The 17,579-nt window shown below is 41.3% G+C and overlaps 1 protein-coding gene across 1 annotated transcript in view; it reads left to right on the top strand.

The window, feature by feature from the left end:
* Positions 1-8,062, top strand: part of Cldn34 (claudin 34) — a 32,741-nt gene extending 24,679 nt beyond the window's left edge. Inside the window, exon 4 of the mRNA XM_075957012.1 lies at positions 7,414-8,062. Within this exon, the coding sequence (XP_075813127.1) occupies positions 7,414-8,062 (649 nt within the window). The remainder of the gene's footprint in view (positions 1-7,413) is intronic.
* Positions 8,063-17,579: the final 9,517 nt, after the last annotated feature.

Here is a 17,579-nt window from a genome sequence, read left to right as displayed (position 1 = left end):
TAACCAACTACAAAAGTCATTACACATAGCCAGAACCTGGAAACAACCTAGATGCCCTTCAACGGAAGAATGGATGAAGAAAGTATGGAATATATACATATTAGAGTATTACTCAGCAGTAAAAAACAAGGACTTCTTGAATTTTGCATACAAATGGATGGAAATAGAAAACACTATCCTGAGTGATGTAAGCCAGACCCAAAAAGAGGAACATGGGATGTACTCACTCATATTTGGTTTCTAGCCATAAATAAAGGACATTGAGCTTATAATTCATGTTCCTAGAGAAACTAAATAAAAAGGTGAATCCAAAGACAAACATATAAGCATCCTCCTGAATATTAACCTTCATCAGGCGATGAAAGGAGACAGAGACAGAGACCCACATTGGAGCACCGGACAGAAATCTCAAGGTCCAAATCAGGAGCAGAAGGAGACAGAGCACGAGCAAGGAACTCAGGACCGCGAGGGGTGCACCCACACACTGAGACAATGGGGATGTTCTATCGGGAACTCACCAGCCCAGCTGGCCTGGGTCTGAAAAACCATGGGATAAATCTGGACTAGCTGAACATAGCGGACAATGAGGAATACTGAGAACTCAAGAACAATCGCAGTGGGTTTTTGATCCTACTGCACGTACTGGCTTTGGGGGAGCCTAGGCAGTTTGAATGCTCACCTTACGAGACCTGGATAGAGGTGGGCGGTCCTTGAGCTTCCCACAGGTCAGGGAACCCTAATTGCTCTTCGAGCAGATGAGGGAGGGGGACTTGATCGGGGGAGGGGGAGGAAAATGGGAGGCGGTTGCGGGGAGGAGGCAGAAATCCTTAATAAATAAATAAATTAAAAAAATAAAAAAAAATAAGAAAAAAAAGTCATTACACAAAGTCAGAAAATCTGGCTGGGGAGATCCTAGGATGAGAGAAATCACTTGCATGAAGACCCAACCACTGTGGATCTGATGAAGCAGAAGGGGTCATGTGTTGTGGAAAGAGGCAGGATGGACAAAATGAAAGTGGTGGCAAGGAACAGGCTGATGTGGATGACCTGCTTGCCACCTGGGGCCAGGGTGACATCCAGGCTCAGGATGCTGCTAAGGATCCATGGCCCTACAGCAGACAGCGTCTGAGTTGGTGTCTATTTCTCCTGCTACCACCAAAGACTGCATAGATGCCTGGGGTCTGGTGAGTCACCCAAATCCATGTTGGTGTTGGAGAGCCATGCTGCTGCTGGAGTCATGCTGATCTGAGCGGCCTGTGTTGCCACCTGGGGCCAAGAAGACTTCTGGGCCTGAGCTGAAGCATAAGGTCATGTCTGGGTCTGTGGCCCTATTGCAGCTGGAGTCTGTGTTGTTGTCTGTGGCTCCCATTACCACTGAAGGTCATGCAAATACATGGGGTCAGGGCACCACCTGAGGCCATGTTGATGTCTGAGGGTCATTGTAGTGATGAGGTGAGCAGGCCTGCTTTTCATCCCGCCTGGCTCCTGCACGGCTAGATTTACACCCAAAATAACAGCACACAAATTGTATTCATTTAAACACTGCCTGGCCCATTCGCTTTAGCTTCTTACTGGCTAACTCTCACATCTTGGTTAACCCATATCTAGTAATCTGTGTATCACCATGGGGTCATGGCTTACTGGGAAGATTCTAACTTATGTCCATCTCAGGCCGGAGCTTCATAGCATCTGCCTGACTCTGCTTCTTTCTCCCAGCATTCTGTTTGGTCTACTCCACCTATCTAAATCCTGCCCTATCAAAAAGCTAAGGCAGTTTCTTTATTAACCAATGAAAGTAACACATAGACAGAAGACTCTCCCACATCAGGTCATGCTGAAGCTGGGGTCTGTGTTACCACGGAGGAGGCATTTTAGTACATATCTAAAATACTAGAAGAGCATTGATGTGAGTTCAGAACCAGCCTGGGATATAGAACAAGATGTAGTGTAAAAAGAGGAGCAGGAATGGGAGGGGGTAAAAGAGGGGAATGGGGAAAGGAAGAGAAGGAGAGAGGGAAGAAAGGAAAGAGGGAGAGGAGAAGGGAAAGAAAAGGAGAAGAAGGAGAAAGAGGAGGAGGAGGAAGAAGAGCTTTATTATAAGGGAGATTCTTAAATTATTTGAGCAATCTCTGCTACTGATCATATGTTTTTATAATTAGCAGTCCAGCAATGGTGAGGGACACAGATTTTATTGGTTAACTGTCTAAATCTGTGATACAAAACAATTACAAATTCTCAGCAATACACAGTGCAATGTATTTACTTAACTCATGAGCTAGTAGGTCCTGCAGCTGGTTCAGACTTGACTGTGCCATGTGACCCTCATCTTGTTGCTGGAAGCAATCTTGTCTATTAGGCCTGTTTTTAGCAAGTAAAACAGAGCACCAATCCATTCACAATGATGCTTGTCATGGCATTGGTCACTTCATACCTTGCAACTTTCTGTTGACTTAAGCAAATTACATGACCAAATGAAAACACATTCAAGCCCTGAGAGACCAGCCAGGCACAAAATACCTTTCACTTCATGATGGAGGAAGGTCATTGGTTAATTATAATAAAGAAACTGCTTGGCTCTCATAGGTTAAAACATAGGTGGGTGGAGTAAACAGAACAGAATGCTGGGAGGAAGAGGAAGTGAGCTCAGACTCGACAGCTCTGCTCTCTGGAGCAGAGACGCCATGCTCCCCTCTCCTGGGCAGACATGCAATAGCTCTGCTCTTTGAGGCACAATGAAGCTCCGACCCAGGATGGACGTAGGCTAGAATCTTCCCGGTAAGCGCACCTAGCGGTGCTACACAGATGATTAAAAATGGGCTAAATTAATATGTGAGAATTAGCCTAGAAGAGGCTAGATAGAAATGGGCCAAGCAGTGTTTAAATGAATACAGTTTGTGTGTTGTTATTTCGGGCATAAGCTAGCCAGGTGGCTGGGGTGCTGGGGACGCAGCCCCGCCGCTCCTATTACAACAACTTCGCAGTCGCAAGTCCTGAGCAAGTGACTCAGCATTCCTGACCTACTGTGTATGTCCTCTCAATTGGAGATGAGTTGTTTTGATATGAGTGAACATGCCAATGTACTTGGAACCTAGACCTTGTGTCAACATTGTATCTAAATTCTGCATATTGTTAGTTGCCCTTCTTATTTTCAGGGCAATCTGTCCAGGGTATCTGGCTGTCTGAACATTTACATAATGATCTACATACTGAAGGAAAATTCATACCAGTGTGTTTTTTCTGTTTCTAAAGACACCCATTAGTCAGCATAAACATATAAACTGATACATTACAAAGCATTAAAGAAACAATAAAGCATTTTCAATCTTACAGTTAGACACAGTCATTATATTAGACTCCTATGTGTGCTTAGGAAGTGCATGGTGGCACCTGTCTGAAATCTCAGGTCTCTGAGGTCAGAGGTTAGAGAATTAGAAGTTCAAGTTGACCATGACTACATAGTGAAATTGTCTCAAAAACAAGAAAAAAAAGACAAGGAAAAACACCATATTGCAACCAATTCCATCCTTTCCCTCCTTCTCTGAAGTCATTTTCAGCCTCCATCTCTTACTTTTCCTTTTTTCAAATAGAAATAGGATTTAGGCAAATGATACTTTTTGAAATATTCTTTTTACCAAGCATAGTTGGGAAGTTTCCTTCAATGTAATTTGACATAATTGGTGTGGCTGTGTAGTATTCCACTGTGAGGATCTACAGTGGTCACCACCTGTGCCTCATCCATCAATGTGTTTTAGGAGGGTTTCCTTTTTATTCCAGCTATAACCTCATTGACTGTTTTACAAACCTGGATCTTTGTGCATATCCCTGATGAACTAACCAGGATCTTTCCTAGTGTGTTTTTGTCATCTCTGCTAGCACCTACTTCTAAATATGGCAATGACTTCTCTAAGACTGGCCTGAGAAACTATTCCTCAAAGGGAAGAAATCAAGAAAAGGATATCAGACAGGCCTGAATTACTCAGATGGGTCAGAAAAGGTCACTGGTATATACAACTCATGCTACAAGAAACAGGACCATATATGACCAAAGAAAGCATATATGACAGTGCTGTAATGTGTCCCCAAATACTATCATGATATTCATACATTGGTGGCTGAAAACAGGTAGTGGGGCCTCTGAGGGTTGGAATTTGATGACATAGTAGAATTCTCGGAACTATAAAACAAGCCAGTTGTGTTGCCAGCAACAAAGGACACCAAAGGACATATTAAGAGAGCTGTGTCCTCATCATCCCCGATGGCCCAGATAGCTGCTTGTTTTGCCATATAGCTGGTAACTGGTCACGTGAAGACAGCACTGCTGGTTAGTAGAGGCTCCATCTTTTTTTGGTGTATACTCTAAGCAATATGGCTAAATATACATATCACAATTCATCACCGACTGTCTAAGTGTACAGGACTGTGGCTGTAAATACATTCACAGTGCCATGGAGTGGCTATGACTTCCCGTCTTCCCCAACAGAAATGCTGTCCTCATTGAATGTCATCTCCTACTTCTGACTGCCCCAGCTCCTAGCAACCACCATTCTGCTTTCTGTCTTTGTGGAGTTGATCACACCAGGGATTGTTTTAGTGCAATCCCACAGTGTGATCTTCTGTGGTGATATTAGATTTTGGTGTGATCTGAACCCCCAAAATCTCATGTGTTAAATATTTGGTTCCTAGCTGGTGGAAGTGTTGTGGGATGTTCTTAACACGTAAGTAGTTAGGACATAGGTAGCAGCGCTGGCGGAATCCAGAAAGCCAGGGGCAATAGACTCAACTCTCTGAAATCTGATCCAAACTAAATAATTCCTTTTTAAGTTACTCTCTCAAGTATTTTGATCTATGGAAAGGTGAGCAACACTTGAAGTGTGAGTTACGATGGTTCGATTTAATGGTTTATTACTCAACATAATGTGAAAGACAAAACAAGCTCTGTAGAAACTAGGCTTTGAATTTTGAGTGGGACCTTCATTCAGGCTAGTGACACATAGTGTGGCCTATTCTCTGTCATGATGTCATGCATCAGCACCATTCTCTGTCTCCCTACCTCTATCTGAGCATCTCTCTGTCTTTCTGTGTTATTTCGTCCTCACTCTGTTGCTACATTCTGTGTCTTATGTTCTCTATCTGAATATGAGCGAATGGTCAGGAAATGTGGCCCAAAGAACAGCTGTCTTGATACTTCAGCTCACAGAACCTGACTCCAAGAAGGGGTGAAGGGGCCAGACCTTTTGGTTTATTCATGCAAATTCTCAAGCCTACAAAGCATCGTGTGCTCTCAATGTAGAGCAGGCAGAACATCCAATAGTATGATTTTGTAATATTGACACCTTGTAGAGGATCTATAGCCTTCTTTGTCAGTCCATGTACATACACACATGCATCTATGTTTATAAGTATTAATGTGTGAGAGTGTGGCTGTCTCTCTCTGTTTGCACATATGTGTAAATAAACACCTGTTTATGTGCAATGTTCTGGTGTGTGACTTTCTCGGTGTATGATGGTTGGATCAATTCCATGACTGTTTTCTTTGACCCCTGTAGTAAGGACACTACTAGTTTGTTCCCAGCTGCTTAGCCCCAAAATAACCACACAGATACTGTCTTAATTAAATCACTGCTTGGCCCATTAGCTCGAGCTTCTTATTGGCTAACTCTTACTTCTGAATTTAACCCATTTCTAGTAATCTGTGTATTGACACATGGCTGTGGCTTACCGGGGAAAGTTCCATCCCTGGGGCTACATGGCTTCTCTCTGACTCTGCCCTTCTCCCAGCATTCAGTTCAGTTTTCCCTGCCTATTTAAGTTCTGCCTTGCTATAGGTCCAAAGCAGTCCTTTATTAACCAATGGTATTCACAGCATACAAATGGGAATTCCACATCAGACCCCACTCCTGCCTCCTTCAGTGATTCACTGCTACACAACCTGTACAACTTGGGCATCCCCATCACTTGGGAAAGACCTCTTCCCATAAAAGGTCTTCCCTTTTTAAATACATTAAAAAGCCACCCAGGATTCCTCTTATGTTTGTGTGATATCTATCATGTTCTTAGCAGCTCTCCTGGTTCTTCTACCCTGACTCACACACAGGGTACAGAGTGGTATCCCTTCTTCTGCTCCCTCACTTCTCTTTCTGACACAAGTGGGCATCTAATTCCTGGAACTTTTGATTATTTTAGTGCTTTGACAATAGAGATGAGCCTGGAAAAAAGATCTAGTTTGTTGAAGCTGTTGATGCCAGTTGAGGATAATATGACTTCTCTGGTGGGGCTTCTACACTAGGGATAGAGAGTGCAGTTCTTCATTTCACTCATCCCTTGACAGCAAAAGGAGCTCAGAAATTGAATTCAAGTATTATTATTCACTGTCTTCTAAATAGTAGTCTCATAAATGCAACATGGTACCCAGGAGCACGAGGAACATCATTTCAAGTCCAGTCTGTCTCACAATGAATTTGTGGCCAGTCACACCAGCTTAAGTCTGGGCTACATACTGAGTTTGAAGCCAGAATGGTCTACATAATAAGGTCATAACTCAGATTAAACAAACCATAGCAAAAAATGTCTTCCTTATGCCAAGGGTAGTGACATATGGCTTTAAACACAGTCCTGCTAATTATAATTTTAGGGATCAGCCTGTCCCACTCTTTCCCTTTGTGCTCCCATCTATGATACCACCACTAGAACCTCCAGAACCCTGTGCTCTCTATAAACTGAGCTGGATGTCTTCTCTCATTTACCCTTCATTCTTCTGAGCCCATAGCTGCCATTTATCCCTATGTAGCTCTAGGACAGTGCAAAAGCATACAAACATGCTTACTGGTTCCTATGCATTTTAGATTTGCTTCCTGGTGAACATTTTCTTAGGTTCCAAATTGTCCTCTTTTGACATGTGCCAAATATTCCACTGAATTGATTTGCTTCAAAGTAATATACACTGAGCAGTAAACTATATATGCTTACTAGAATCACTTGATTTTCTATTACTTTTATCATTAATTAATTAATTGATAGTTTATTCATCATTTATTGCCTTCCATATTAGATTTTTTTGTGCAGAGTTTCACTATGAAACTCAGACTGGCCTGGAACTTAAGACATATGTTATGCTGGCCTTGACACTCCCCCAAAACTACAAACTGGTCATCTTTGTGACTGAATATCTGTATCCAAACCTCATTGTACATCTGGACCAACCGTCAAAAATGGAACAGTTAGAATTCATTGTCAAGTCACAATAAATTTTCCCAAATGTTTCTTCACTTAATTTGCTTATATTCCAATAGCAATTTCTAGAACAAAGGCCCATTTTCTCATACAAATAAATACTCCCTCTGTTACTAGTCGCCCAACAGACAGTGTCCCAGGCTTGAGGAGCTTGTCCTTATGTTTTTTTGTATTTCTTTGCAGTTGTCCAGTGTTCACTGTCATCATGAGCAACGGTTCCTATCACCAGGCAGGAGGTTTTGCTTTGTCCATCACAGCATGGATTCTTTGCATCATCTCCATGGGCCTCCCGCAATGGCGAGTGTGGTACTTGAATGAACCCACGATCTCTTACCCTAGTGTGGCCTTTGTGGGAGTTTGGAAAGTCTGCATCTACCACCACAACAACTCCAGCAATATTAGAATGTGTCACCAATACAGCTACCATGACAACTTCATCCCTTTGGAAATTCGTGTTTCTCAACACCTGCTCCTGATCACCAACATTTTATGGCTAATTGGAAAAGTGGCCACCAGTGTTGCTCTTAGAAATGTGTACATGGGAAGACAAGAGGAGAATGTCATCTACAATGCCTTCAGCACTTCAGCAATTCTGAACATCATTGCCAGTAGCTTTGTCTTCCTTACTGTCTTGTGCAATTATTTTCCCATTGTGAACAAGGAGGGAATTGGTTTTCCACCATCTTTGCATATACCCTTTTACCCACATAGTCAGAAAGTTGGGGTTGCCATGGGAGTGGCATTTCTAGCGGCCATTCTGTTTTTGTGCAGTGGTTTGATTTTTATTTCTTACACGTTTCCCTTAAGCAGCCAAGCCTTTCCTAATACCTGAAGATGAATTTACTTTGCCTTAAAAACATCCAAAATTACCTGTGGTTATAACAAGGATTTTTGAGATGTCTACCTAAAGTTTCCAAGGACTCAACAGTGTTCAAGTGGCCTGTGATAGAAAATGGCCAAGTGGCTCCTTCTGATATCATATCTTTTCTCTGTTTCATTACTTCATTAGTTTTATTATGAACTTTAATTAAAAATTTAAAAAAACCATACCCACTTATCAAATTGTCTTATGAACTTTAGGTTTTAATTGATGTCAGTGAAGGAAATGATAAATAAATCTAGTATATATGAAAATGAGTGTCAGAGCACATTAATCTCTCATATTGCCATCTGGTTCCAAAGCTAAAAACAAAAGCTTACCTATTTGTCATGTCATAATAATACTATATCTATATTATATTACATACTATATATTATACAACATATAGCATCTCTGTCATATTAAGTTTTCAAAATGTGTTCAACTTGGCAAATTAGTGGAAGGAATCTCTCCAGTATATGACAAGACTCAAGAGTCTAAAGAAGTCTATATTTCCTTTAATAAGCAATCATTGTCTCTTTATCTGACCTAACAGCCCTTGTGACTGTCATATGAGACCTTTTGAGTCATATTGAAAGGTTACTAGGTACCACTAACTCAGAAGCTGAAAGTGTCAGCAGATTACATATGAAATCTGTAGCAGAGATTTCTCCACTTTGATGTAACTCAACTACCTAATAGTCACACCATTGCATTGAAAAGCTTCATGAGTAACTATAAAAATGTCATGTATGATAAACAAATATCCTTTCACTCATTCATTTATTGTCCTGCATAGCTGCATACTCCTCTCCTAGGTAGAGATATCATGTCTAAATTTCATGCCCATTTAAGTCTCTGTGATAATACAGTGATTCTTAGGAATGCTTGTCCTACAATGTTCTGTCCTGTAATGGCCTAGAGTTGGCTGGGGTCACGGACAACACTGTCCCCATAGTCTCTGGTACAGATGCCTACATCATTCAAAAATATTCCTCCTAAATTCTAGGATACCTCTATTACTAAGCATCCATTAACAGTCATTTCTGTCATAATTACTCTTAAGGACCCTAATCAGTTTCCCTGAAGTCCCCAATACCCTTAAAGTATTAAGGAATTAAAAGGCTTACTGCTGCTCACTGATTAACTCCTGGCTACCAAGGTACTGAGTCCTTGTAGCTCTTTGTATAACACCCCTTCTATGTCAGTTTTTTTTAAGCAGATGGATCCTACAGAAGAGCTCAGGGTCTAAGCACTGGTTCTAACACACCCTATGTTTTCCAATCCTGTACCTTCTTGGAGCAGATACCCTATAATACCTCCTTGTTCATGGTGTTAGACATTAAGGATGTTTTCTTTTAGATTTCTATCTACTAAGATTCTCCATTCCTTTTTACCTCCATCTAGTTTATTCAACAGCTTTCCTGCACTGTGTTACACTGGGGCTTTTGTAATAGCCCCCACCTCTTTGATAGGCCTTAGGCAAATACTTACCTTAGTTAACGTTGTCAATTTGACACAACCTGGAATCATCAGAGAGGAGAACCTGGATTGAGGAACTGCCTAGATCAAATTGCCTTGTGGACATGTCTGTGGGGGATTATCTTATTGATTGATGCAGGAGGTTCCAGACTTCTGTGGTTGGCACCATCACAAAGCAAGTGGCTTGGGCTGTATAAGAAAGCTAGCAGAGTGACCCAGCAAGCAGCATTCCACCTTTCTCCATGGTTCTTGCCTTCAAGTTTCAACCTTGAGTTCCTGGCTTGACTTCATGCCCTAACTTCCCTGATGATGGAATGTGACTTAGAAGTATAAACCAAAAAAATCTCTTCTCTCCCCAAGTTGATTTTGGTCAGGTTTTATTGCAGTAAGAAAATGAAACTAAACTCTGTGCTCCTTGATCAGTTTCTCCCTGGGAGAAACTGTACATGGATAATTTATCTATCTACAGGCTAAGCAAATTTATTTTTGATCAAAATACTGTTCCAACTGTTCAAGGAAGTCTGAACCCTTAACAACTTTCCATAGCCAATTGGGAAGGCAATGTCAGATGTTTGGTCACAAGGAGCATATGGGGGTACCTGGTGCTAATTCAAGCAACAACTCCAGTTAAAATAGGTTGTACTTGGATCCCCTCATTGGACACCCAAAACAGTTGATGAAAAACACAGTCCTCACCTCTAAGGAAATGAGAGAGTTTACTTTGGATAAAAAAATATCAGGTGCATTTCTTATAGGCTGCATGGCCATTACGAGATTGAAGGGACTAGGGGAGCCAAAAGTGAGAAATAATGTGTTCTATCAAGACAACAGCCACCTTTGATGTCTTTTCTGCTTCAGTGGGAAATGTTTCCATCTGTAACCACTAAAACTAGCAGACATCTGAGTTCCTTGCAAAGGGACATAGGAGCAAAATCTATTCGTCAGTCTTCCTCTAGAATAGTATCCCTATGTTGGACATGCTGTAAGAAGGTGTGCATGAGGGGGTTAGAGGAGGTCTGAAAATGCATCTGGAGTCTCAAGAAAATGACCACACAATCTCACATAGTTTGGAAAGTCAGACATTTTACTTCTGTAGAAGGGCATGCTAAATTAAGCAAGCAAGCATACATAGCAGGATTTCCAATAGATTTTTATTGCTACTGCAAAGGGATCCTTGACTCATTCTGAGCTGTCAGAGCTCAGCATCTTTGGTATAAGAACAATGCAGCTTCTGGGGAGAAATGACCTTGAGTATATATTTTATTTTATCTTTTTCGGTATCTTTCTATATTTTATTTTTTGTGGCATAGATTTATTTTTTATTTTTTTATTAAAAAAAATTTCTGCCTCCTCCCAGCCTCCCATTTCCCTCCCACTCCTCCCACTCCTCTCCCCCTCCCCCACTCCTCTCCCCCTCCCCCACTCCTCTCCCCCTCCCTCTCCAGTCTGAAGAGCAGTCAGGGTTCCCTGCCCTGTGGTGTTCCTAGGTCCTCCCCACTCCATCCTGGTCTAGGAAGGTGAACATCCAAACTGGCTAGGCTCCCACAAAGCCAGTACATGAAGTAGGATCAAAACCCAGTGCCATTGTTTTTGGTTTCTCAGCAGCCCTCCTTGTCCGCCATATTCAGAGAGTCCGGTTTTATCCCATGCTTTTTCAGTCACAGTCCAGCTGGCCTTGGTGAGCTCCCAATAGATCAGCCCCACTGTCTCAGTGGGTGGGTGCACCCCTCATGGTCCAGACTTCCTTGCTCATCTTCTCCCTCCTTCTGCTTTCCATTGGGACCTTGGGAGCTCAGTCCGGTGCTCCAGTGTGGGTCTCTGTCTCTATCTCCATCCATCACCAGATGAAAGTTCTATGGTGATATGCAAGATATTCATCAGTATGGCTATAGGATAGGGTCATTTCAGGTTCCTTATCCTCAGCTGCCCAAAGGAGCTAACTGGGGACATCGCCCTGGGCACCTGGGAGCCCCTCTAGGTTCAAGTCTCTTGCCAACCCTAAGATGTCTCTCTTAATTAAGTTATGTGATTCCCTGCTCCTCTATCCAACCTTCCTTTCTCTCAATCATCCCGTTTCACCAAGTTCCCCCCATTCTCCCCTTCTTTTCTCTCCCCATCTCCCCTTACCCCCATCCCACCCCATCCCCAAGTTCCCAATTTTTTGCCCGGCAATCTTGTCTACTTCCCATACCCAGGATAACAACTATATGTTTTTCTTTGGGTTCACCTTCTTGTTTAGCTTCTTTAGGATATGAAATGATAGACTCAATGACCTTTATTTATGGCTAGAAACCAATTATGAGTGAGTACATCTCATGTTCATCTTTTTGGGTCTGGGTTACCTCACTCAGGATAGTGTTTTCTATTTTCATCCATTTGCATGCAAAATTCGAGAAGTCATTGTTTTTTTACCGCTGATAAATGTGTATATATTCCACACTTTCTTCATCCATTCTTCCATTGAAGGACATCTAGGTTGTTTCCAGGTTCTGGCTACTACAAATAATGCTGCTATGAACATAGTTGAACAAATGCCCTTATCATACTACCGGGCATCTCTTGGGTATATTTCCAAGAGCGGCATTGCTGGGTCCAGGGGTAGGTTGATCCCAAATTTCCTGAGAAACCGCCACACTGCTTTCCAAAGTGGTTGCACAAGTTTGCATTGCCACCAACAATGGATGAGGGTACCCCTTCCTCCACAGCCTCTCCAGCAAAGGCTATCATTGGTGTTTTTGATTTTAGCCATTCTGATAGGTGTAAGATGATATCTCAAAGTTGTTTTGATTTGCATTTCCCTGATCACTAAGGAGGCTGAGCATGACCTTAAGTGTCTTTTGGCCATTTGAACTTCTTCTGTTGAGAATTCTCTGTTCAGATCAGTGCCCCATTTTTTAATTGGGTTAATTAGCATTTTAAAGTCTAGTTTTTTGAGTTCTTTATATATTTTGGAGATCTGACCTTTGTCTGTTGCAGGGTTGGTGAAGATCTTCTCCCAGTCAGTGGGATGCCTTTTTATCTTAGTGACAGTGTCCTTTGTTTTACAGAAGCTTCTCGGTTTCAGTAGGTCCCATTTATTCAATGTTGCCCTTAATGTCTGTGCTGCTGGGGTTATACCAAGGAAGCGATCGCCTGTGCCCATATGTTGTAGGGTACTTCCCACTTTCTCTTCTATCAGGTTCAGTGCGTTTAGATTGATATTGAGGTCTTTGATCCATTTGGACTTGAGTTTTGTGCATGGTGATACATATGGGTCTATTTTCATTCTTCTACAGGTTGACATCCAGTTGTGCCAGCACCATTTGTTGAAGATGCTTTCTTTCTTCCATTGTATACTTTTAGCTCCTCTATCGAAAACAAGGAGTTCATAGGTTTGTGGGTTAAAATCCGGGTCTTCTATATGATTCCATTGGTCGACTTCTCTGTTTTTATGCCAATACCACACTGTTTTTATTACTGTAGCTCTGTAATAGAGTTGGAAATCAGGGATGGTAATGCCTCCAGAAGTTCCTTTATTGTATAAGATTGTTTTGGCTATCCTGGGTTTTTTGTTTTTCTATATAAAGTTGATTATTGTCCTCTCAAGATCTGTGAAGAATTTTGATGGGACCTTGATGGGGATTGCATTGAATCTATAAATTGCCTTTGGTAGAATTGCCATTTTTACTATGTTGATCCTCCCAATCCAAGAGCAAGGGAGATCCTTCCATTTTCTGGTATCCTCTTCAATTTCTTTCTTCAATGCCTTAAAGTTCTTGTCAAATAGATCTTTCACTTCCTTGGTTAGAGTTACCCCAAGATATTTTATGTTGTTTCTGGCTATCATGAAAGGTGATGCTTCTTTGATTTTCCTCTCTGCTTCCATATCCTTTGTGTATAGGAGGGCAATTGATTTTTTGGAGTTGATCTTGTATCCGGCCACATTACTAAAGGTGTTTATCAGCTGTAGGAGTTCTTTGGTGGAGTTTTGGGGTCGCTCATGTACACCATCATATCATCTGCAAATAATGAAAGTTTAACTTCCTTTCCAATTCGAATTTCTTTGATCCCCTTATGTTGTCTTACTGCTATTGCTAGAACTTCAAGCACTATATTGAAGAGATATGGAGAGAGTGGACAGCCTTGTTGTAGTAATTGGAGTGGCGGGGCTGCATTCCCAGCACCCCGGCCGCCTGGCTAGCTTATGCCCCGAAATAATTACACGGACACTGTATTCTTTTAATCACTGCTCGGCCCATTTCTATCTAGGCTCTTCGAGGCTAATTCTCACATATTAATTTAGCCCATTTCTAATCATCTGTTTTGCACCCCAAGGTGCACTTACCGGGAAGATTCTAGCCTACGTCCATCCTGGGTAGGAGCTTAATCGCGTCTGCCCGGGAGAGCGGAGCATGGCCTCTCTGTCTGAGGTGTCTTAACTCACTTCCTCTTCCTCCCAGCATTCTGCTCTGTTTACTCCACCCACCTATGTTCTCAGCTATGAGCCCAAGCAGTTTGTTTATTACTTAACCAATGAAATCAACTGATTGATATATGACACTCCTACATCACTTCCCCTTTTTCTGTTTAAACAAAAAAAGGCTTTAGCTTTAACATAGCAAAATTACATATAACAAAACAGTTATCAAGTAAAAGTTACAATATTTACATCTATTTTATCTTTTTTCATAACTAAGGAAAACTATAACTATCTATATATTCTTTAACTCCATCAAAGACTCCAGAAGGATATAATATTACCTAAGCAAACAAGAAATAAGCAACTTTTAAACTCTAGAAATGACAGAGACATTTTGCTGCCTGGACAGTCACCCAAAGTTCCTCTGTACTGTTAGGGCATCCATCTTCGGCCTACAGGCCCATAGTTTCCAGCAGACATTTCCACAAAGCAGGAAATTTCAAAGGCAGTCACCATCTGCTTTTCCTGAAGAATGTCTCACAGACTCATGAATCAGGAACCCCGAAAGACCATCTCACCTTTAGGCAAGTTTAGCAGTCCTCTCTCTGCGGGTTCTCTGTGTCCAGTTTATGCAATATTCCAGGCAAGAACAGTTTCTTGCCCAAATGGCTATCAAACTCCATAAGGATCCTCTTCGATGCCCATCTTCTTCTTGAAGTAGATTGGTGCTGCCAGGAGCAGAGTGTCTCATTGTCATGAAAAGACCTAAGTTATTAAAACATTAAATGCCGTATTCTGCAGTCTTTGAAAGATATGAAGAATGTCTATCTAACTGAAATGTATCTCTATATATCTAGAAAATCTAACTAACATGACTACAAGCTTGACCATTACTGATGATTATCCATTAACCTATTTCTTAATTATACATTACATTTTTAATGATCTACACAATCACAATATCTTAATCAATAGCAGAAATATGCATATACACATAACAAAATTAACCTTAAATCTCTATCAATAAAGCAAAATCTATACTAATACAAATTATTCATATCTATATCATATCCCCCTTTAAATGTTAAAGAACATTTATAAACCATATTTGGGAACATGGGCGCAGTTTTTTCTCTCCAAACTGCTTCCTGCTGAATGGGGGCGTCATTAATTAGGTCTTTCATGGTATAACCTGTGTGCTAGTTTCATCTCAGTTGACAGTTGAGCGAAGCAATTTTCTGAAGGTGTTCACACCAACCCTTCAGGAGGGCATGGTCCATCATACCAAATCGGAATAGAAGAAATGAACAGGGTCTCATCCTCTGTGAAAACAAAATAAGAAACTCCTTTCCAAAGCATCATGTCCTTAGATCCAAATTTCAAAGTCAAGGCATTTTCATAATATCTATGTTGGATTAGTTCAGCAGCATTTATAAACAAATATCTTTTAGCAGCTGTTGCTCTTTCCTCAGCATTCAAATAATTCAAAGAGAGCACAATAGCATATAGTATCAAGATTCTCATTGTATTTTCCATCTTTGTGTGGCTTTATTTTAACTCTATTTTGTATAACTTTACTATAATTTTTGCTTTTTGAGACAGGTTCTCTGTATCTTTGACCTGGAATAACTCTGTAGACCAGGTTGTCCTTGAACTCTCAGAGATCTGCCTGTCTCTGCCTCCCAGGCATTGGTATTAAAGGTGTAGCTACTACACCTTGAACTCACAGAGATCTGTTCGTCTCTGCCTTCTAGGCACTGGGATTAAAGGCATGTGCTACCACACCTTGAAGTCACAGAGGTCAATCTCCCTCTGCCTCCCAAGTGTTGGGATTAAAGGTGTGTACTACCACACCCAACTACTCTCTTTCTTCCTTATTTTTTTTTTACTTTAAGAATTTTAACTTTTAGTCTGAATATATTTTAACCCTGTAAATCATTTAAAATTTTTCTTTGTCTTTGACGCTCTCTTTACTGTATCTCTGTTTTTCTGATCACATGAGTCTTTAATGTACCAAGCAATATCAGTAGGACTAAAGCCGTGGCTTTGCTGGCTAGATGTAGCCCATTCCTTAGCTTTCCAGCCTCATGGCTGAGGTACTGGCTGTAGCCATGTTTATAGCCACAACTCTATGGCATTTCAAGGTCCCTGCCAGCAAGCGAGCTTCAGCAGCCTGTGCTTGCAAACCGCATGAACCGCCTGCGTAGAAGAGTCAGAGTTTGCCCTGGCAGGACAGCCCAGAAAGCCGGCATTTTAAAAGAATACAGGTTTTTTCCTGCTGCTGAGTCAGGAAAATTTCAAAATGGAGGACGTACCATTTTGTGCTAGCTCTGGGGCTGCCAGGTAGGAGCGGCATTCAGCACTTTTAATTCTGAGACTGAGAGTGCAGCATAGAAATTCTTTTCATCCAAGTTACGTCCAAATCTGACACACAGAGCACTGCGCAGTCTGAAAACACGTCTCTGTATGCCATGCTCTCCTGCCTGCCTAAGCCTGATTCGGCCTTCTGCCCAGGTGCAGGCAGAGAGTACTGAGCCATCAGCATGTCGCAGAGCACTCTCCTTCTGATCCCAACACAAACATCCAGTCCCGTAAAAGCCACTGGAATGCTTTAAAGCCAGAGTTCACGCTGGCAGCACAGCCCCAAGAAGCTGCGCCAGTATTTTGTTGAGGATTTTTGCCTGTAATTCTCTTTCTTGGTTGAGTCTTTGTGTGGCTTTGGTATCAGAGTGACTGTAGTTTCATAAAAGGAATTTGGCAATGACTCTTCTGTTTCCATATTGTGAAATACATTAAGGAGTATAGGTATTAGCTCCTCTTGGAAGTTCTGGTAGAATTCCGCATTGAAACCATCTGGTCCTGGGTTTTTTTGGTAGGGAGGTTTTTTATAACAACTTCTAATTCTTCACGACTAACAAGTCTATTTAGATTGTTCACCTGGTCCTGGTTTAACTTTGGTATATGATATTTATCTAAAAAAGTGTCCATTTCTTTTACATTTTCCAGTTTTGTGGCATATAGGTTTTTGTAGTAAGATCTAATGATTCTCTGAATTTCCTCTGTGTCTGTGGTTATGTCCCCCTTTTCATTTCTGATCTTATTAATTTGCATATTCTCTCTGCCGTTTGATTAGTTTGGATAGGGGTTTATCAATCTTGTTTATTTTCTCCAGGAACCAGCTTTTTGTTTCATTGATTCTTTGGATTGTTTTCTGTGTTTCTATTTTGTTGATTTGAGCCCTCAGTTTGATTATTTCCAGTCTTCTACTCCTCCTAGGTGAGTCTGCTTCTTTTTTTTTCTAGAGCTTTCAGGTGGGCAGTTAAGTCTCTAATGTGTGCTTTCTCTGTTTTCTTTAAGTGGGCACTTAGTGCTATGAACTTTCCTCTTAGCACTGCTTCATAGTGTCCCATATGTTTGAGTATGTTGAGTCTTTATTTTCATTGAATTCAAGAAAGACTTTAATTTCTTTCTTTATTTCTTCCTTGATCCAGGTGTGGTTCAGTAGTTGACTGTCCAGTTTCCATGAGTTCGTAGGCTTTCTGGGGGTAGGATTGTTGTTGAATTCTAACTTTAATCCATGATGATCTGATAAGACACAGGAGGTTACTA

This window comes from Microtus pennsylvanicus, chromosome X (assembly GCF_037038515.1).
Source record: "Microtus pennsylvanicus isolate mMicPen1 chromosome X, mMicPen1.hap1, whole genome shotgun sequence".
Lineage (NCBI taxonomy): Eukaryota > Metazoa > Chordata > Mammalia > Rodentia > Cricetidae > Microtus > Microtus pennsylvanicus.
The sequence above is the reverse complement of the archived record's forward strand: the minus strand, read 5'-3'. Positions and strand labels throughout refer to the sequence as shown.